The 23,962-nt window shown below is 37.7% G+C and overlaps 2 protein-coding genes across 3 annotated transcripts in view; one reads left to right on the top strand and one right to left on the bottom strand.

Moving 5' to 3' along the window:
* LOC131679019 (ras-related and estrogen-regulated growth inhibitor) overlaps positions 1–23,962 on the top strand; it is a 65,446-nt gene continuing 41,484 nt past the window's right edge. The window contains exon 1 of one of the 2 annotated variants that reach the window (XM_058959532.1): positions 1–185. The gene's annotated coding sequence lies outside the window, so the exon portion shown is untranslated. The remainder of the gene's footprint in view (positions 186–23,962) is intronic. The other variant, XM_058959533.1, reaches the window with a different exon arrangement.
* LOC131679020 (uncharacterized) lies at positions 988–2,450 on the bottom strand. Its single transcript, XM_058959534.1, has 3 exons — positions 2,023–2,450; positions 1,636–1,963; positions 988–1,575 (listed from the first exon to the last, which is right to left on the bottom strand). Exons 1-3 carry the CDS (start codon positions 2,220–2,222, stop codon positions 1,150–1,152), a joined length of 954 nt encoding a protein of 317 aa, XP_058815517.1. The 5' UTR covers positions 2,223–2,450; the 3' UTR covers positions 988–1,149.

Genomic DNA, 23,962 nt, shown 5'->3' with positions numbered 1-23,962 from the left:
TCAGAAGAAGCGCTGGCAATATTGGTATTTGTTTCTCATCCACACTTGGTGAAATATCTCCCTGATGTCCCCGCATAGTCACTCGGAACTCACGGAAACGGATCAGCGCTGACAACAGCGATATTGGCAGATCTGGTCCTTTCAGTAGGACTAAGTTTGAAGAAACGCCACCACAACGTATATAGGTAGGTACCAAATACGCGCACGCTTTTCTTGAAGTTCTTCCGAAGTAGGCTTTCTCACGTAACCCGTCTTGACATGTTTTTGGTCTTCTGCTCCAGAGCCTCAGCTAGTACTGGATTCTTGCTCAAACGGTTTTCGAGACATTTCCATTAGTTCCATATAATACCTCCAGGGGCGGCGAAAAACTTTACACCCGAGTGGGTAGAAAGCATAGGGTGAGGGGTCCATTAGTAACGATTTTTCCGTTTTCGCAATGCATACGCTTACATTACATTCACATTAAATCACGTTCGTTTATGCAAATGGAATTGTGGTACATCGATGTTTTCAAATATGTGTAGTGCGAGATACATGCGTTGCGCATTTAATTTTTTTGAAATGGTTCAAAATTTCGAGTGGGTAATTACCCACTCGGTTATTTTCGGTATGGGTAGTACTACCCACGCTTTCCGCCGGCCCTGAATACCTCTAATGACTACTAGTATCCGTTTTATTCATTAATGGTATTGATTCAATAAGCTACGATGTACACCACTTTAACCAATAACAATGATTCACAAAAGAAGTATTAACGAAAGATTTGCATATACATGCCCCCGTGCCTTCCCCTGAAGCCTCCAGTGATGTTTATGCTAAATTGAGTATTCTTTAAATGGGGAATGTTAGAAGGATAAACAATCCCTATACCTGTTATTTTTAGTAGGCTGCATAACGTTGCACCAAAGTAAATTTAAATCGGTTTTAGTCAGCAGTAGACGTTATTAAAACCAACGAAATGCTGTAAACAGGTCGTAAAGACATTAGTTGTTCTTCAGTAAAATACTAAAAAAGGCCGCCTTTTAAGACGGTCATTACGAACTGTAAATTTTATTAGGCACATTACAATTATCGTAAGCCTAATTCAATATTTCATGTTAAGCATTTTATTACCCTCAACTGCCGCCACACAAATTACTTTTTTCCGACTCACACAGTCACCTTATTTTCTATCCACTTGAGCAAATGGTACACCGAACGCACGGAGGGAATTATGAAGTCCGCATTTGTAGCTATATTCGCGTTTTTCGTCACTCGAAACGATCTACCGGTGCCCTTGATAGCTTTCATCACATCCTCGTCTGTGGTGTCATCTCCGGCGAAGATCACCTTCCGACATTTCCAGTTCTCATCGAAGTTCGACTTCAGGATGTATTCGGCGGCCAGCCCTTTGTTCCACGTGATCGGAGGCTTACCTTCCACGGCTGCATGTGCCATGTTGGCACGGTAACCGTACGATTCGATGACATGTTTAACCTTGGCTTCCAGGTCCGGTACCAGTGCTGGGTCAACCTGGCGGTAATGGAAGGTAAGGGATACTTTTTTGTTCTCTACCCAAGCCCCGTTGTGAGCTAGCTGTTGATGGAATGTTTGAATGAAAACATTTTGATTAGAGCCGTAGACCAAATTACTTACTTCTGTTGTTAGCTGAGCGACCATCTTAGTGAAGTTATCGGCTAGTTCCTTCGAAATGCCCTGGTTGTGTCGGGTTCCATCCGGATAAAGCACCTCCAAGCCATGATTTCCCGAGTAAACAATATTATCTATTCCGATTTTTTGTTTAACGCCATCCACATCCCGCCCAGAAATTACTGCTATGAACACTTTTCCACTGTTCGCAATGTTGACTAATGTTTGTTTCATTTCCGGACTCATTGAGGTGAGGTTTGGATGGGATGTGATCTCCGCCAGTGTTCCATCGTAGTCCAGAATCAACGCTATTTGCTGATCATCACCAAGATAACTAAAAAGTGAAATGTTTATCAATATCCGAGACTAATATTCGAAACTAGTTTAGCTCACCTTCCCAGATACTGATCGAAATCTTCCAGCGACATGTTATCAGCTGTACCGTCGACTTTGAAGTGACTTACGACTCGATCCGTTGTCTCAGACTTAGAAATCTGGCAAACGGACGACAACAAGCAACTACAGGGAAATACTATCAACAACAATAACACCACTTTAATAGTGTTGCATCCCGTCATGATGAATATTGCCATACTCGCCCTCACTATTTGTTAGCTTTCTGATTTCCTCAAACTACACAAACATAACTATCGGCGTCGCCAATGTAGTGCGATTACCTACCTAACGCCGACTAGCTTTGTTCAACTCGTGATCTGAGCGGAGAATTTGAATGGCTCCTTCCTTGCGAAAGAAGTTGGCGAACGGTAAAAATGAGAGATCCGACCCTTATCACGTAAGAGGTTATCACTGGCAGACGAGCGGTGTTCCAGAGATGCCAGGTACTTTTTTAAAATGTCTGCAATAATAATTTTAAAAGTCTGGGAAGAACAAAAATGTCAGGAAAGCTAGTGTAATCACAAGCCTTTTCATTCAAAAATCTGTAAATATCTGCAACCAAACTAAAAAATCTGCAAATATCTGCAACCAAACTAAAAAATCTGCAAATATCTGCGTCATTGAAGAAATCTGCAGCTTAAATTAAAAGTCTGCGAATTTGCAGGCTTGTCTGCAAATCTGGCATCTCTGCGGTGTTCGTTTTGCACGGGTTTACGGTTCGAAGCGCGGGTTGATCTTCTCCAGTATAAATTTCAATGGACTTTTTATTGTCCGCAGCATACGTTGACTATACACGGTTAAATAAAACAACCTGCAGAAAAGTTCTTTTAACTTACTTTTGAGTTGTGCGTCGCTTTCGCACTTATTAGTGTTGTCAAAAACAAAAAGAGAGATTCGACTCAGTCGAGGTCTTCCGTGGAGGAAGGTACTTTTGAGCAAAGAGAATAGTGAAAGAGACGCAGAGTAAAAATCAGTCAAAATGGCAACACTCCCTTTACGATGATTTCAACACTAGAATTTGGCAACCGTTTCCAAAGGCAGCACTTTAAATGACTCCTATTATATTTTGAAAACAAACCTTTTGTCGATCGTTGAATTTGTTTATCAAACGATGTGCATTTCGAAACAAAGAGATGAAATAATTCTAAAACTTGTTTTTACTCATACATAGACTCTAGAATGCACCTTACAATCACGATTGCACTAAATTCTGACGAAAATTCAAATTTTTTTTTGATAGATTTACAATACTTATCTCCTCCAACTCAGGCATGAGTAATGTTTATTTACATTGCACGATTGGTCTGCTCAATAAGGTATTTTTGGCTTCACACTATTCGTCTCTTTTCCTATTCTCTTTGCTTTTGAGTTGTTTGGGGTGAACTCAAAATTAGGTAAATTCAACTTAAATTTGAGTATAAAAAACCTATCAATGAGTTGTAATTTTTGCCGTGGTTATATGGAAACTACCTTCAACACGGTTTACCTAATTTTAAGTTCCCCCACGATACCACGAGATTGAGTCAAAGGAACTCAATTTTAGGTAGTTTTTCGTTTCCGTGTAGATTTTTCGAAAAATACTATTCTTATTGTATCAACAAGAGGGGCCATTTCACTGTGTGTCGTTTACAATTTTGTTTATACTTATGTTTTCAAACAATATGACCTTGGCTTACATTCATTGACTGTATTAAATGATTATAGTTTTGTTACTGTTTATAGTTGAGTTGAATGTGCTATCGCCGAATTATACGTGTAGTACGAAAAATTCAAAAATCGTTCTTTTGGTATTTGCCCTACCTATAACATTATAATTTGTTGGATTTTTATTAGAATTCCATAAGGTTGCTTCAGAAAATCACTACCTCCCGCGTTTCGCGAAGGATTCAGTGACGTTATTGCGAAAGATCCGTTCTTAAATATTTGTAACCGATTTCATTCAATTAGTAGTGAGTCCCATTAATGTAAACCGTAATCCATTTGGATGCGCACGGCGTTAGCGATGCACCCATTTTAATTATGTCTAATTATTGATACAGGCCATATTCGATTATCCGTAGTACGACCATTCGAAGAAATTGCTTCGATTATTCACACATTATTTTTTCTCAAGCTATATTACACATCTATAATTTATTATTTGATACCAACTACAGGTTCTGAAAGAATAAATATTTTCTAAAAAATAATGAAAACTTCGTAGAAATACAGAAATTTTCCTTATTTAGCATATAATTTTGAATTCGATGCGATGACTTAAATATTTTCGTACATCAATGAATTATAATTACAATTACAACTGTAACTAGTATCACAGTTTCTGTAAGACCATAGTTTTATATTCTCAAAAAAATATTCACAAAAATGCGCAGAAACACAGAAATTTCACAAAAAAAAACTTTTTTTTTCTATCGCAGCATTTAAATACAAAAATGGGTAGAATTTGATATCAGCTACAATTAATGGAAGCACACAACTTTTTTCTCGAAAAATTATTTGAGAAAATAAAGAAATTTCACTTAATCAACAAATATTTCAATTCCATGATGTGTGCTATTAAATTATTCGCACCCAATCGATTGACTACAAACTATAATTTCTTGTAGATATCAGCTATAATTACTGGAAGATTTTTTTTTAAATCTGCGATTTTCTCTGTACTTTGTAGAATGAATACAACGACCGACTTTGTCAGCCCCATTAGGGGCCGTTCACATACCACGTGGACAGAAATACCTTGGTATTTGACCCCAACCTACCCCTCTGTGGAGAAGCGTGGACAATTTCTGGAACCCTACCCCCTACCCACGATGTCCACGTGGACTTTTTCCAATTTTTTGTTCGGTATTTTCGTTAAAGAGTTTTAAATTCCAGAATATCATGGATTTTTTTCAGTGTACTGGACTACTTTGATACTGAATGTTATCCTAAAAACCGACTTAATCCACCTAGCAGTGAGATGAGACATTTCTTACACATAGGTATCACTGGTGGACAGAGTGGCCAACCCTTCGGATTTTTCCGTAGATCTACGGATTTCTGTCCTTTCTACGGATCTACGGATTAACTCGTGAAATCTACGGAATTTTCAAAATTTCTCAGAATTCTACGGAACTTTAGTAAAAATAGTACATATTCGATTGTTTCAATCACTTTTCATTTCATGACATCAAATAGGCAATCATGCATGTTTTGGATTCCTAAAGCAATCGAACCTTAATCGTTTGCTGCATTTGACTAGGAATAGATAAAAATTCCAAATTATATTTCTGTAATATTTGACTGGTGTTCAATCTAGAACATTTAAATTGAAGTTCGTTCATTTGGAGTACAGAGCAACGCGAATTCCAATAATTGACGGTAAGGGATTTTTCTCATGAATGCAAATGGGGAATACTATTGGTACCTATAACTGAACTTCATTACATTCCTGATGTTGGTGTGACAGATCACCGATGAACTCAACAGATTATTCGCATCGAGATAGTCTGAAATAGTATAATAAGACAGAAGAAAAAAAACATTGGAAAGATCTTGTTCAAATTTGTGCAGTTACTTAAAAACCAACTCCAAAAACTTTGAACATGTTCGAAGAAGTTGTTAGGATATCTATATTGAGTTGTCTATCTATATTTATATCCGGAAATTCAATATTAGACTTTTTATACGAACACGAACCAATACAACAAAGTAATTGTTCTCGATTTCAATAATTGCTCTTTAGAAGACGAACCCTATATTTTGGGAAAACAACTAGTGAGCTTATCATCTGTTTGTGGATTTCAAGTTAGTCCATGATTCAGTGCAATAAAATCAGCTGTGGTGCCAGATAATGCTTGAGCTTGACTTCCCGACAAATTGAATAGTTTGGGTTAAAAACAAGCTACATCTTTGGCTATTAAACATCCGACTAGTTTACGACGCTTACTGTATTGAATCTGAGCGATGCACTTCCTGATGTGTTGTTGAAGAGTGCTTGAAAGTGCGATGCCGAGATCTGCTGTGCAAAGGAACGCCACTATCATTAAAAGATCTCGCATGCTTCTTGGTTTCTGGGTGACTTTGACACCATTGGAGTCGACCGTAGAACAGTGGAAGAGGCTTTTGTGCCTTTTAAAAGAGAGGCTGCAAATATCGGTATGAGTATAAACTCTGGCAAAATAAAGTAAATTGTATTTAATAGAGAACCAGGTCGCTAGCACGGTGTTGGTTCCGAGATAGAAATTGATGTGGCAATAGGTTGTCGACGAGTTCATATTTCCTGCAAGACTAGTGACATTAGTGACATGTGATAACGAATACAGTCGTGGAATAAAAAGCGGTTTGCGGCTGTAAATGACATCTTCTACGATTTGCGTATTCAACTGAAGTCCCGCAGCTTACGGCCACACACAAAACTTTCTCCATACATATCGCTGCTACTCCCTGTTGTTCTGTTCAGATATGAGGTGCGGTCGTTGACGGAAATAGTGAGTGAATGAAGAACAGTGAGTATAGTTATGTAAGGTATGCAAACTAGGAACTATTCAAGTCAGTCTTGGATATCACATACATTTGGAGCAACATCAAGCTGTTCTCAACTCCTATTGATTATAGGATTAGCGAATATGTTTAATGTGATAAAAAATGTTTTTTTTCGCTTCAGATAGTTGATATTCGAGCCAGTAGAAATCCTTGAGCGTCTCATATACGAGTTTCGACGGAAACGGAGGATTCGATGAAAGAGGTCTCTTCTATGAGACGGTCGACCGACGGCGTCGAAATGCCGGAAGAGATGTGCAGCGGTAAGCGAGTTGTACAAGAGAGAATAAGGCACTTCTTACTACCATTGAAATGAAATCTGTAAGTAGCACTAACAAATATCTAATTTCAGGAACTGTACGAGATGTGGTCTTCGACTGGCATGGTCCATTCTCATTGGTTCGGAAGTCTTCTTGGCTGGTTGGTAGATGCGTGCTCCTACTTGCAAGTTGATCAATTCGCTTGGGTGGAAGACATGTTGACCCTGCCAATTGTCGACTCTTTTGACCTTAGGTATGAGCCTAGCTCAGGAAAGGAGTTCAGGACTGACACCTACGAGATAGTTAATTGTTCAGGACTTGATTATTCATCTCGACCAAGCACACCGGCTCTCAAAAACGATAAGCAGCCCTTTCGGGTCGGTCTTGTCTGTTCGAGTCGAACCAGGTGGACAATCGGTTCGAGTAAACTTTATGGGGGATAGTGGATAAATATTTCTTATGTCCTTTATGGACAGAGATTTGTGAAACCCCAACATATCTTCACTCGTCTAGCTACTCAGCATTATGATAATAGAAAAATGAGGATTTGCGTGGTCTATAATGTAATGAATACGTATATTGACTAGAACAGGGATAATCGAAGTTATAAGATTGAGATGAAACAGCGCAGTTGTTGTTAGACTATATTAAACAATCATTTTGGTGATAATTCAATCTGATGCAACAACCATTTTAAACTAGATATCCTAGAACTAGAACAGAAAGAATAACTGGTAGAACAGCTGGAGAGAATTTAGTATTTGTGGACATTACGAATTACAGCGCTATCTGATTTACGTAATAGTCGATTGATCCGCTTCAGACCTGGGAGACCCAAGAGGAGATCAGGAAGAAGACAGAAGCGGAATCAATGCGAAATTTTAATTGCATCACAGACGACTTAGCATGCGTTGTTAGGAGCAGGATACCTTGGACTAGACAAAATAGAGGACTTGACGTTGCACACTTCGAGACAAACAGCCGCAAAATTTTGTCCTCCTCTCGAGGACCGGTGTTTACTTGGCAGACAGTTGCTAATTCATCCGATTTTGTAAATCTTGTCTCGCGGGACGGACCGAGATCCCTTAAGCTGTAAGCTGCGGTCCTAACAGCCCGTTAAAAAAAGGTGCGGAAATTGATTATCAACTGGTATGCAAACATGCAAGGCTTATAAAGTACGGCAGACTACAGATAACCGGGTATGTAGCTAGTTTTCAAGAAAAGAAACAACTAATGTTCTGTTCAGTTGTGAACCTGGATGTCGTTGATGCAGATCCCGCACTCGAGAAATAGGTGAGCCTTTTTAGCTCAAAATTGAAACATAACCTAAGGTAAAAATTGCCATGTCAACGAAACGACGATTGTATTTTTTTCACTAGTTTTTTTCGAACACACGAGATAGTTCGACGCGATAAGCTTTAGACTTTGCAGGAAAGGTATGCCAGTACTCCATTTATATGCAGAAAAATGTACGTGACATGTCTCTGAGGAACTATAAGATTTACTCACAAAGGGTCGATAGTTGAAATCATACAGCTGATTTCTGCAAAAGGGCATTGGTCCACGGGACAGGAGACAAGTAACATTGAATATTATTCATATATAACCAGCTTTCGACCACAATTCGTATCGGTCGATTGCATTACACTACGCCTAGACAATTGGATGAAGGTTAACGGCTCCTTATCAAAATAAAAATTTATCTTTCGCGAAGGGAAGGGTACAAATGATTTTCCTACGCTGCTTTCAGCGAAAATTCAACTAGCATACGATTCTGTAGCAATTGTTATTTCGAACAAACTTTACCGTCAATTCTAAGCAACTATTCGTCTAATTTCGTATAATTTTTTATAACTATTTGTATAATTTGTTGTTTGCACAAACTGGCTACAAATTTTCGTTACGCATACGCCAGTTCTCCAAGAAGGAAAATGAGCTGGTATTCAATGAAGCGTGGTCCAACTCAACTTCAGTTTCTGATAAAGGATAGAATGATCCCTGAAATTTCGTATTTAAGTACCTGAGGGGTAGTTCGATTCATAATGCATTTGAAGAAGATACATCTTGTATCGTTAGAATATAGGTCACAAAGGAATTAATTGTATTCGCACATTAATTTGATCTTGGCAGGGTGTTTACCAAGGAAACTTAAAAAGATTGTATCAAATAACGATACTCTCTGTGCTACTGTTTCGGTTCAGCCGCATACACTCATATTATCAATGTGGAACGAATACAGTAGCATTGTTGGCGTATTACGCGAAATCGAATTCCATTTTTGGGATATTCCTTCCGTGTGCAAGGTATTAATTCCTTTGCGTGTGTTCCTCTCACATTCAGATTACACGTTCTGCATAGAATACACGTCCGCGAAAGAGAACTTTCGTAGGAGTCCGGATCATCTACGTTCGCTGGTATACACACTATGCACATCTCTTTCATATTGGGATCACTGATAGTGAACTATGCCTGTATGGAAAGGGTTACCAATACATCGAGCATGTTGTTTGGTCATAAGATTCCTTAAAAGTCCGAGCTAATTCACTCAATGTTCTTATTTGTGATATTTGGGCCAGCCGGGATCTGCCATTCATGTTGCTGATCTATTATTTTCTAAAGATCGTAAATATGCTGATGTGAGTTCTTCCTAAAGTCAATTAATTCTTAGAAATTTATCCTTCATATTTTCGGTTTCTCGCATATACCGGCTATCGAGTTTCTGCAGCACAGCTGTTCGTTTCGCATTCAGCGTAAGTTAACAATGCTTGCATGCTTCTCTCTCTTTGGCGCACTGATAAAAAATTATGTTCTCTCAACTCGCCTAATGAGCCTACTTTCACCGTGTTTCTATTATCACCCTACCCATTTGAAGCCGTTGGTTAGAGTAGCGTCTGCCATCTTTGTTCAACGTATTGTGTCAAATGGCAGGGCAACATTAGGGGCACTCGATTCTAGTTTTCGTTGCGCTCAATCTCGAGCATTAAATCGTTTTCAATACCTTCGTGTTATTTTCTTGGTTCATAACAAGGAAGCAAAGCTGTTGGTGATAATTTGTACGCATTCCATCAATTGTAGACCGAGTGATTAATAAATTAGTGAAGCACCCTCTATAATAGGGTGAAACTAGGCTCTTGAACCTATAAACCAGAGTCGCTATTAGTTTTTTTTTATATGTAAAGTATAATGTGCAAATCTAATCAGGACGTGACTCTTTTTAATTGTTCGCGTTAATACGTTAATACAAAGAATTGTAACTGAACTTATCAAATGCAGATTTTAACCATAATTATGTTGTTTCATAACATAGCGCTGTTACCGGACTCCATCTTGTGTTTAACAGTGTGGCGACGGCGTTTGACTTCAGCCTGACAAGGAATTCGATAAAAACTAGAGTAATGTGTATTCTGAAATGTAATTAGTTTAAGTAACCACCATTGGGGCCAACGGGTCTGTTGGTGACAGTACAACAAATAAACAAATAACTTGATAATTCCAATGAAAACAGAAAAATTGATTTATGTTCCAAAGAGAAAATATCAACTATTTTCTGATCTAAAACTGAAAAGTCTTAAGTGAAGTTGCTGAAAAAACTCATGGCTCCAATTCAGCTCTTTATTATCATGAGAAAACAATAGATCGAAATACAGTTGTTCGTCTCCCACAAAAAAAATAACGAGAAAAATAAAAACTAATTTCAAAATAGCAAAACACTACAGTAATTGGGATTAAAAACTAATCCAAATTCACTTATGATAATTTCTCCAAAAAAAAATTGAATTCTGGGGGCTAAACTCAAAATCTACGGATCTGACCTCATTCAAAAGTGGCCACACTGCTGGTGGATTATTCATTAATTTGCAGAACTCATACAAAGTAACGGACCCAACTACAAATGGGATGAAAACAGTTTCTAGTCTTTCACAAATAAAACCTCGAAAAAGCCGAATAAATTAAAGAAAATCAAAAAAACGGACGAAATAAAAAATAAAGCAAAAGATGAAATAAAAGCTTTTCAAATTCATAAAACGAGTAGAATGATTAATATAAATCAAACTTATAAAATGTATTTAGATTATCATTAGATTACCCCATTAAATATAAAATTAGACAATATTTAGTAATAGTTTTTAAATATCAATAAAATAAATTAAATTGACTCAAACTATCAAATTGAATGAAATAAATAAAATAAATGAAATGAATCAAATGAATCAAATGAATCAAATGAGTCAAATGAATCAAAGGAATCAAAGGAATCAAATGAATCAAATGAATCAAATGAATCAAATGAATCAAATGAATCAAATGAATCAAATGAATCAAATGAATCAAATGAGTCAAATGAGTCAAATGAGTCAAATGAATCAAATGAATCAAATGAATCAAATGAATCAAATGAATCAAATGAATCAAATGAATCAAATGAATCAAATGAATCAAATGAATCAAATGAATCAAATGAATCAAATGAATCAAATGAATCAAATGAGTCAAATGAGTCAAATGAATCAAATGAATCAAATGAATCAAATGAATCAAATGAATCAAATGAATCAAATGAATCAAATGAATCAAATGAATCAAATGAATCAAATGAATCAAATGAATCAAATGAATCAAATGAATCAAATGAATCAAATGAATCAAATGAATCAAATGAATCAAATGAATCAAATGAATCAAATGAATCAAATGAATCAAATGAATAAAATGAATCAAATGAATCAAATGAATCAAATGAATCAAATGAATCAAATGAATCAAATGAATCAAATGAATCAAATGAATCAAATGAATCAAATGAATCAAATGAATCAAATGAATCAAATGAATCAAATGAATCAAATGAATCAAATGAATCAAATGAATCAAATGAATCAAATGAATCAAATGAATCAAATGAATCAAATGAATCAAATGAATCAAATGAATCAAATGAATCAAATGAATCAAATGAATCAAATGAATCAAATGAATCAAATGAATCAAATGAATCAAATGAATCAAATGAATCAAATGAATCAAATGAATCAAATGAATCAAATGAATCAAATGAATCAAATGAATCAAATGAGTCAAATGAGTCAAATGAATCAAATGAATCAAATGAATCAAATGAATCAAATGAATCAAATGAATCAAATGAATCAAATGAATCAAATGAATCAAATGAATCAAATGAATCAAATGAATCAAATGAATCAAATGAATCAAATGAATCAAATGAATCAAATGAATCAAATGAATCAAATGAATCAAATGAATCAAATGAATCAAATGAATCAAATGAATTAAATGAATCAAATGAATCAAATGAACTAAATGAATCAAATGAATCAAATGAAGCAATTGAAGCAAATAAAAAATAAATAAAAAAAACCTATTTTAATCCACCTAGCGGTGCAATTGTGCCTTTCTCAATCATGAATCACGAGAATGTGTGCGTTGTTTATATTCATTAAAAGTTTTTAAATGCATATTTTACATTTTATTATTATTCACCACATGACAACTATATACAGGAAAATAAATCATTATTCGAGTTTTAATATTTTGGAAAAGAAAAAACAGCCACGGTAATATTGAACTGAAAAAAGGTACAAAATCGGCAAAGTCCCAAAAAGTCGATTTTTATAAAAAAAATTTCGAGATAACATAAAATCTCGACCTTTCATGCATTTTAAAGATGTTTGGCATCAAAAATACAAATTGGATTTCTAAAATTTCATGGTGTCCCCTTTGAAAAAAAATTAGTGTTCCGACTTATATGGGAATCTCATATGTGACCGGACGATTTAGTCTATATTTCCGGACCCATATAAGCGATCCGTACGAAATTTTATAGACATCTGTGGGGATATTATAGCTATCATTTGGGACTAAGTTTGTGAAAATCGGCCTAACCATTTCCGGGAAACTGATGTGAGTTCGTAAATTTTGAAAGATGGCCGCTTTTCCCGGGCACTTCCGGAACCATCTATGGTGGTTAATGTAGTCAACGAAAGTTTGGTTAGCCGTCGGTGACCTAGAACAGCAAATTTAAATTGTTTGAGAGACATTTTAGCGAAATTTTTACCTTTTTTGCTTTCATCGGAGTATCGGTTTGAATCACAATTTGCTATGTGATCGCACGCCACAACCCGTAACTCCGGAACCGGAAGTCGGTTGGGGATAAAATTTAATAGCCATTTACGGGGACGCAACATCTTTCATTTGAGACTAAGTTTGGTTGATTCGGTCTAGCCATCTTTGAGAAACTGATGTGACTGTTAGTCTGAATTTGGATACTTCCGCCGGGGCTTCCGGAACCGATGATGGTGGCCAATGTGACCAAAGAGACTTTGAATGGCTGTTAATGACCTAGTACTACAAATCGAAGCAGTTGTGGTCACATTTTGGAAAAATTTTCACCATTATACATTCATTGCAGAATTTCTTAAAATCGACATTTTCTGCGTGATCGTACTCATCACCCTGTAATTCCGGAACCGGATGTCGGATCCATTAGAAATTCAATAGCAGCCTATGGGAACGTTGCACCTTTCATTTGGGACTAAGTTTGTAAAAATCGGTTCATCCATCTCTGAGAAAAGTGAGTGAGATTGTGTTCGCGTACACACACACAGACGCACATACACACACATACATACACACACAGACATTTGCCGAACTCGACGAACTGAATCGAATGGTATATGTCACTCGGCCCTCCGGGCCTCCGTTAAAAAGTCGGTTTTCAGAGCAATTGCAATACCTTTCTATTGAGAAAGGCAAAAATGAATCAAATGAACAGATCGAATGATATTGATAAAATGAATAAAAAGAAGAAAAAGACCAGAATAAATTGAATGCAATTAAATTAAAAATTAGACGATGATAAAAGGTTATAAATTAATAGAAAAAAATTAATTGTGTCAAATAAATAGGGTAAGGTGGGGCAAATCTGACCTAGTAAATGGTTTTTGCTGTACAATGCTCATTTTACATCGGATCAAGTCGTTTTATATACCAAATTATAGGTTAGACTTCTGGGCAACTTTCTATATAGCATTTAATTCGAATCTTGGTAAAGTTTTGAGATACAAGTGGTTTACGAAAAAGCTCATTTTTGCTGATTTCAAAAATGGTGGGGTAAAGCCGACCGCCTATGTCTTTGGTTGATTTAGTACAGATATTACCCAAATTTTATGGTTTTTCGATAATAAATCAATAAATGTTATGTTATTGAATTGTAATATGAAGAAAAATGGAGTTCAATGTCATTCTTAGAATGTCAAAATCACGAGCAATAGCACGTAAAGATATTCCCATTTGAATCGAAGCAATTTCCTGACGAATACTATTTTCATCACGTTTTTGCGTCTTTTGTTTGTAATTATGAACCATCGTGCAACAAAATAATAAATAATAACAATAAAAATATATTTCAGTTTGATAAATACACATTTTCTTAGCAAAAAAGCCGCCAGATTTACCCCACTATTTAGAGGTCGGATTTGGCCCACCGCGTAATTTTTCATTACGATGCAATTAAAAAAAAAATATAAAAAAAGTTGGACTAAATTCATCTACGCACTTTGTAGGACTTTAATCAAAGAATTTAAATCTACTTACATTTTTTATGCAATCACTTTAACAATCAGAAATATCCTGTAGTAAATGATGCACAAAAATCGAATTAAAAAATTGTAAAAACACATTTTTTGTCGTTTGAGCATCTCAATGTAGACTAATAAAATGCTGTCATACCACCATTACGATTATTTTCGATGCTCTACACGACAACATTGATATTAGTTCGCGTAGTGCTTCTGACTATCGATAACAGAGGGGGGTTTACCCAACGGTCGGATTTGCCCCACCTTACCCTAATTTAGATGAAATAAATGAAACTGGAAAAATCAAGAAACTGAATGAAATCTGCGAACTGGGAAAAATGGATAGAATGCATAGAATGAAAACAGTGAATGAAATAATTTAAATGATTGATCGTTAGCAAAATGCATAGAAAAATACACTCATCAAAGTGATTAAAAAAATGAAACGAATAAAATTGATAAAATGAACCGAAATGAACAAAATGAATAAAAGAATGCTAAATGAAATAAATAACTAAAAAACGCTGATCATATATTTAAAATTAGTCAAATATTCAAAATGAATAAAATAAACAAGACGAATAAAATCGATGAAATGAACATTTTTGAACAAAGTAAACGAATAAAACATTGTATCAGAAATTTATGAAATATTTTTGAAAATCCCATCATCTGAAAATGGCTAATTATGATACAATGGACTTTATAGGGCTTCTATTATTTTTTTCTTTGATGAAGCTGGCATAAATCCATCAAAAGCAATTTTCCGTTTTCGGTGTCTATTTTAATGTTGATAAGCCGAAAAACTCATAATAATAAAAATGGAGAGAAAATAGGTCCAAATACCCCATATCCCATTGCTCCTCCCCATTACAAGACGATAGACAACACGCTTATTCGAACAAACAACAGCCACGGTTAATCCTCCACCTACTACGTCGTTCAACAACTTTCCAGGAATTACCTATCACGTTCTTAGATCGAAAAAAAAAAACTGAACGTTCCTTTAGTAATGTTTATTACGTTTCAACCCAGACGACAAATTCCCAGAAGCACAGGTGAAGGTCTATCCGAATCATTGACTTTTACCTGTCAGTTCGGGAAATATTGCATTCGCCACTATCGATGCGTCAACCGAAATCGGAGACCGATATCTCGTTTAGCAACAACGAGGGAAATACTGCGATAAATGATGGCAATATTTCCCACCTGATGACGTTATCAACAGCCTTTCAGCCGTTCATAAATTATGCAAAGATGTCCGTTTTATTTTCGCAGCGCAATCACGCGTACAGGTAGCACACGAGTGTTCTATTTCTATGCCAGTGTGGAAAGAGATTTATTGGAGATAGTCTCGGCTTAGGCAGCCTCACTCATTGCTGACACCGCGGTGCACCGGTGCGATTAGGATGTGCCTCGTTGGTCACCGGCAAAGCCTTAGCGCGAAAAATCAGTCACTTGTGGGTTTGCGATCAATTTACATAATGCTCATCCATACCAAGCAGGTTAGGAATCAAGGTGAAACATGAACATTCGATTTGGTTAGATATTACTGAACTGTGCATACATATAGGTAGGTATGCATAGATGTGAACTTTTTCAGCCGCCTGTTGCCATCCTGCGGAAGTAAAGGGTGACGAAAATCGGCCAAACGACGCCACTCCATATTCCCATTTTTGTATATGTTATTTAGAGAGCGCGAAAGGGAAGTGTTTTCATTGACTGATCCCTTCCTTCCGGTTTCGCTTGTGCGGAAATCTAATATTTACAAAGCGTTCATGAAATACTATACCACGTCTTAGTGGTGAGTAATTTGCTGAGCAAAAATTAATTAGGAATTTTACGGCAGAATTGTTCAAACAACCTTAAAAGCAGATAAGAAGCTACTGCGCCGAGCCTAGGTTCTCCATCAACGGAGTAAGGGTTTAAGGGCCGTGAACTTTGATTCTAATACTACTTAGTAAACATTCAAAAAGAGCAGTGTCTGTGTCGAAAACAAGCTCCATCGCTCGATGGCGTCCTTGCACTTGTTTGTTAGTTGTTGTGACGGTTGCCTGGAAGATTCTGTAGCTTTCACCGACAACGATAACATTGTGCTCGGTACGCTCCAATGGGAAAGGAAATTAATTGGAACACCAGGTACACCCCATCTTTGCTTTCGGTGCGATTTGTTTACGCTACGATGTAGTAGACATACGATCAGTTATAGGAGAATTGCAGGTGTTGCTGTGTTGATGTTCAACTTGCCTTCGTCGGGCCTGGTCGGTAGGCGCTGCGAAACGTGAGAATGATCAATTGCCGAGTCCTTTGTCACTGCAAGAAGAACAGAAAATTATTCTTTTTTTTTTCGTTTTCGACAGCGCGGTACAATAAATTCATTGCTCACGACCATGGAAAAAATCGCGTATCGAAATGTTTGGTCCCCATTCACACGAAAGCGGAATTTCGGACAGAATTACGCGCGGAATTTCACACGGAATTTCGCACGCAATATCGCGCGGAGCTTCGCACAGAATTTTACGCGGAATTTCACCCGGAATTTCGCATGGAATTTTGCACGTAACTTCACACGGAAATTCACATGAAATTTTGCACGGAAATTCGAACCGAATTTTGCGCGGAATTTCGCACGGAATTTCGGGCGAATTTTGTGCGGAATTTTATGATTGCTGCTGTCATTTATTAGTTTTGTGATTTTTCGTCGTTTGTCGTTCTCTGGATTTTATATACGCATTGCTACCGATAATTGAAAAGGGGGTTTTCATTATTCGTGGAAACAACATGGAAACAACGAGTGCGTCGTAAATGTGAAATAAAATCTATGAACCCGGCTGCAAGCTTGTACTCCAAACATCATGACACGTTCAGAACGTCAGGAGCATAGGACTCGAATAGTACGGAATACTCAGAAAGAGCAGGACTAAAAGGTTTTTAGTCGGCAGAGATTAGTGGTGGAGAAATCTATCCAATTACCTGGAATTGCTAACACCGGATTAATATTTGTGCATTTGAATACTGTTGTTGAGGCATGAACAAAAATATCAGATCTGCGGTCGACGTCTACAGCGCATCACCTTGAAAATACTGGTTAAAACACTATCAGCAGAATACACAGAGAATGTGGTAGCCCGGAGGTGCCCGAAACCTGTTTCCTTTGCAGGGTGTTCAAGAAAATTTGGTGAGATCAATCCAATTTATTGTTATTTTATAGTTCATTATATAATTCATACCATACCATAATTATTATATCCACATATCCTCTTCCCATTTTCCTTCCTTACTAACAAACTCCTCCATCCGTAGGACCTATGAAGATTGCGTGGGTTCCCCGCATCTTCTAAAGTAGGTATTCAACTAACATTTCCTTCCCTTCAGCGATCGTAAGGACATGGTCAGGTGTGCGGTGAACTATACCACTGTAGGGGAATTGTGGGAAAAACCGACACTGTGGGTAAAACCGACACCCCACAACTTTTCCTAGAAATCAAATTTTTATTCATTTCATAATGACACTTTATTATTAGTACGTTTATGTAGAGCATTTGAAGAAAAATTGGATTTACGTTAGTACGCCGAATGTCATAAAAATAAACAAAGCATACGACAGCACCGTTCATACTCGTCTGGATGTTAAATTTCGTTGGTAGATTTTAAGGTTTTAACCGAACAAAAGCTTTTCATATCACCACATTTTTCAGCACCTATTATTATCGGCCTTTCTTATGATCAAATAGGTGCATTGAAGACGAGTTTGAGAAACTCAATATTTTTAATTGCTTTTATAAAAAAATGTGCGCTGTTGGGGTAAAACCGACACCCTATGGTTAGGGTAAAGCCGACACGCTGTTAAGATGGTTGTGTATACTTGCGATCCATTTCAAAATACTGGGGATCTTTGTGACACTTCAATTAGCCTATTAGAACACTATAGTATTAGCAGAAATACACAGAAATACTTTTATTGTGTTTATTTCTTGTAAGTCTATTTAAAAATCAAAATTTGTGCTTATCTGATTCTATCGAAGCTTTTGCTATTTCTGCAAAAAGCTCATCAAACCGAATTTATAGTGTTCTCTTGGTTTGTCATAGACGAACTTTATCACAATGAGGCAATGATCTTATGTATACCTAAGCTGACCAACTCTGGCGAAAAAATCCGTACACCATTCGGCAACGAAGCACGATCATTCACCACAGTCACGCACACAGTCCGCATGGTGTACGAATTTTTTCGGCAGAGTTGGTCAGCTTATGTATACCCCAATAGATCGTTGATGATCAGAATCCGAAAAATCAAATCTGAAATCAAATCTTCTCTTACGAAATAAAATGACACTGGAGGTTGCAATGATGTGCGCAAGGATTATTTGGAAATACTCATATCAATAAATAATCCTATAGCATAAAATACATTTATAGTACTACGCTTTCGAACTTTTTTCCCCTCACTACATGATGAAGCAATAAAAAGCACATATTTGCATCATACATACTCACATTTTATTAATCACGCATATATCTCATTTTTAATAAAGATAAAGATTTTAATAAAGTGGAGAGAAAATAAATTAAAGGGAGTGTCGATCTTACCTCTATGGGGTGTCGGTTTTACCCGCAGTGCCTACAAAAAGTCACTTTGTTTTCCAAGTTTTACAACCAATATTTTTTAATGAAATTAATTTTTTGAAGCGCTGAAAAAATTAAGTCTTGTTAAGAATTTTCTGAAGAAGAATTCTGCATAAAAATTATAATTTTAATGGTTTTGTGGTAGCTTAGAAAAAGCGTTAAGCTTAAGGTGTCGGTTTTAACCATAATTCCCCCATGATGGGTGCGGTCGTTTTTGCTATGCTATGCTATGCTATTTCGTACGGAATTTTACACGGAATTTTGCACGGAGTTTTGCGCGGAATTTCGTATGGAATTTCACACGGAATTTCGCATGGAATTTTTTGCGGAATTTTGCTCGGAGCTTCGCGCGGAATTTCGCGCGAATTTTTGCACGGAATTTCGCACGGAATTTCGCACGGAATTTCGCACAGAATTTCGCATGAAATTTTGCACAGAATTTCGTACGGAATATTGCGCGGAATTTCGCACGGAAGTTCTCATGGAATTGCAGAAATTTTGCACGACAGAAAGCACGGAAATTCACGCGGAATATCACACGGATTTCGCACGGAATTTCATGCAATGAATTTCGCACAGAATTTCGCACGGAATTCTGCAAGGAGTTTCAAGCAAAATTTCGGAAGGAATTTCGCACGGAATTTCACACGGAATTTTGCACGGAAATTCGCATGGTATTTCGCGCGGAACTTCGGCGGAATTTCTTACGGAAGAAAGCACGGAAATTCGCGTGAATCTTCGAATGGAATGTCGCGCAAATCTTCGCTCGAAATTTCGTGCGGAATTTCGCAAGAAATTTCAGACAAAATTTCGGACGGAACTTCGAGCGGTATTTCGCACGGAATTTCGCATGGAATTTCGCATGGAATTTCGCAAGGAATTTCACGCGGAATTTCACATGAAATTTCGCACGGAATTTTGCATAGAATTTGGCGCGGAATTTTGCATGGAATTTTGCATGGAATTTCGCGCGGAATTTCGCATGAAATTGCGCACGGAATTTTGCACGAAATTTCGCACAGAATTTTCACGAAATTTCGCACGGAATTTCATCCGGGATTTCGGGCAGAATTTCGTATGGAATTTCGCATGGAATTTCGTACGAAATTTCGCACAGAATTTCTCACGGAATTTCGCACAGAATATCGCACAGAATTTCACACGGAATTTCACCCGGGATTTCGAGCGGAATTTCGTATGGAATTTCGCACGGAATTTCGTTCGGAATTTCGCACGGAATTTCGCGTGGAACTTCGCACGGAATTTCACATGGAATTTCGCACAGAATTTTGCACGATATTTTGCACGGAATTTCACCCGGGATTTCGTGCGAAATTTCGTATGGAATTTCGCACGAAATTTAACGCAGAATTTCGCAAGGAATTTTGCGCGGAATTTCACATGAAATTTCGCACGGAATTTGGCGCGGAATTTCGCATGGAATTTCGCACGGAATTTTGCGCGGAATTTCGCATGGAATTTCGCGCGGAATTTCGCACGGAATTTCGTTCGGAATTTCGCATGGAATTTCGCACGGAATTTCGCACGGAATTTCACCCGGGATTTTGTGCGGAATTTCACCCGGGATTTCGTGCGGTATTTCACCCGGGATTTCTTGCGGAATTTCGCACAAAATTCGCACGAAATTTTGCACGGAATTTTGCACGGAATTTCACCCGGGATTTCGCGCGGAATTTCGTATGGAATTTCGCATAGAATTTCACTCGAATCTCCGCATGGAATTTCGCGCGAATCTTCGTTCAGAATTTCGCAAGGAATTTCACGCGGAATTTCACATGAAATTTCGCACGGAATTTTGCATAGAATTTGGCGCGGAATTTTGCATGGAATTTTGCATGGAATTTCGCGCGGAATTTCGCATGAAATTGCGCACGGAATTTTGCACGAAATTTCGCACAAAATTTTCACGAAATTTCGCACGGAATTTCATCCGGGATTTCGGGCAGAATTTCGTATGGAATTTCGCATGGAATTTCGTACGAAATTTCGCACAGAATTTCGCACGGAATTTCGCACAGAATATCGCACAGAATTTCACACGGAATTTCACCCGGGATTTCGAGCGGAATTTCGTATGGAATTTCGCACGGAATTTCGTTCGGAATTTCGCACGGAATTTCGCGTGGAACTTCGCACGGAATTTCACATGGAATTTCGCACAGAATTTTGCACGATATTTTGCACGGAATTTCACCCGGGATTTCGTGCGAAATTTCGTATGGAATTTCGCACGAAATTTAACGCAGAATTTCGCAAGGAATTTTGCGCGGAATTTCACATGAAATTTCGCACGGAATTTGGCGCGGAATTTCGCATGGAATTTCGCACGGAATTTTGCGCGGAATTTCGCATGGAATTTCGCGCGGAATTTCGCACGGAATTTCGTTCGGAATTTCGCATGGAATTTCGCACGGAATTTCGCACGGAATTTCACCCGGGATTTTGTGCGGAATTTCACCCGGGATTTCGTGCGGTATTTCACCCGGGATTTCTTGCGGAATTTCGCACAAAATTCGCACGAAATTTTGCACGGAATTTTGCACGGAATTTCACCCGGGATTTCGCGCGGAATTTCGTATGGAATTTCGCGCGGAATTTCGCATAGAATTTCACTCGAATCTCCGCATGGAATTTCGCGCGAATCTTCGTTCAGAATTTCGCACGGAATTTCGTTCGGAATTTCGCATAGAATTTCGCACGGAATATCGCGCGAAACTTCGCACGGAATTTCACATGGAATTTCGCACGGAATTTCACCCGGGATTTTGTGCGGAATTTCACCCGGGATTTCGTGCGGAATTTCACCCGGGATTTCTTGCGGAATTTCACACAAAATTCGCACGAAATTTTGCACGGAATTTCACATGGAATTTCGCACAGATTTTTTCACGAAATTTCGCGAATCTTCGTTCAGAATTTCGCACGGAATTTCGTTCGGAATTTCGCATAGAATTTCGCACGGAATATCGCGCGAAACTTCGCACGGAATTTCACATGGAATTTCGCACGGAATTTCACCCGGGATTTTGTGCGGAATTTCACCCGGGATTTCGTGCGGAATTTCACCCGGGATTTCTTGCGGAATTTCACACAAAATTCGCACGAAATTTTGCACGGAATTTCACCCAGGATTTCGCGCGGAATTTCGTATGGAATTTCGCGCGGAATTTCGCATAGAATTTCACGCGAATCTCCGCATGGAATTTCGCACGAATCTTCCAATGGAATTTCGCGCGAATCTTCGTTCGGAATTTCGCTTAGAATTTCACGCGAATCTCCGCACGAAATTTCGCACGAATCTTCGCACGAATCTTCGCGTGGAATTTCGCGCGAATCTTCGTTCAGAATTTCGCACGGAATTTCGTATGGAATTTCGTTCAGAATTTCGTTCGGAATTACGCGCGGAATTTCGCACGGAATTTCACATGGAATTTCGCACAGAATTTTTCACGAAATTTCGCAAGGAATTTCGCGCGGAATTTCACATGAAATTTCGCACGGAATTTGGCGCGGCATTTCGCATGGAATTTAGCATGGAATTTTGCACGGAATTTCGCGCGGAATTTCGCATGGAATTTCGCATGGAATTTCGAGCGGAATTTCGGACGGAATTTCGCACGGAATTTCGTTCGGAATTTCGCACGGAATTTTGCACGAAATTTCATCCGGGATTTCGTGCGGAATTTCGGACGGAATTTCGCATGGAATTTCGTTCGGAATTTCGCATGGAATTTCGCGCGGAACTTCGCACGGAATTTCACATGGAATTTCGCACAGAATTTTGCACGAAATTTCGCACGGAATTTTGCACGGAATTTCACCCGGGATTTCGTGCGTAATTTCGTATAGAATTTCGCACAGAACTTCGCACAAAATTCGCTCGAAATTTCGCACAGAATTTCGCACGGAATTTTGCACGGAATTTCACTCGGGATTTCGCGCGGAATTTCGTGTGGAATTTCACACGGAATTTCGCATAGAATTTCACGCGAATCTCTGCATGGAATTTCTCACGAACCTTCGCATGGAATTTCGCGCGAATCTTCGTTCGGAATTTCGCACGGAATTTCACCCGGGATTTCGAGTGGAATTTCGTATGGAATTTCGCACGCAATTTCGTTCGGAATTTTACACGGAAATTCGCACGGAATTTCGCGCGGAACTTCGCACGGAATTTCACATGAAATTTCGCATGGAATTTCGCGCGGAATTTCGCATGGAATTTCGCATGGAATTCCGCACGTAGTTTCGCACGGAATTGTGCACACTATGTTGCACGAAATTTCACACGGAATTTTGAGTGGAATTTTGCCCAGAATTTTGGACGGAATTTTAAGAAAGTTTGTGGAAGATACAGGGGCTCTGTGTTTTTTACGCGAAGTTTTCCAGAACATGAGAGTGTTACTTTTGAAGGGTTAAGATAACTTTAGAAATACTTTCAGATTATTTCAAGGAGAATTATTTGTTTCTTTCGTTAGAAAGTTATATATACTTTTTACTAAAAACAAATTATATTTTGGGTAGATATTTTAATATGTACGAATATACAGTATTTGCCATTTTATGGTGAAGTATGCTACAAAGTATATTTCATATGGCGGAAACGGTATTTAATGTTTAGTGCCCTAGTCGAAGCCAATGATATTAGAAAAAGTTATATTTATCATGGAAATGTGATCATAAATTTTAAACGAAAATTTTCTAGTAGTTGGTGTATATAAACAAACTATGCGCCCTAAAATACTCTTAGTGTAAAATGAAAACTCCAAAAGCTATATAAATAAATCCGATTCTTAGGGAACACCCTAAAGCTTACATTTCGATTCATAGTACAATGAAAAGTATGGAAGATAGAGCTTGCGTTTCTTTAACAAATTTGTCTAAGTTATTTTTTTTTTTAATTCGTTTATT

This window comes from Topomyia yanbarensis, chromosome 2, assembly GCF_030247195.1.
Source record: "Topomyia yanbarensis strain Yona2022 chromosome 2, ASM3024719v1, whole genome shotgun sequence".
NCBI lineage: Eukaryota > Metazoa > Arthropoda > Insecta > Diptera > Culicidae > Topomyia > Topomyia yanbarensis.
The sequence above is the reverse complement of the archived record's forward strand: the minus strand, read 5'-3'. Positions and strand labels throughout refer to the sequence as shown.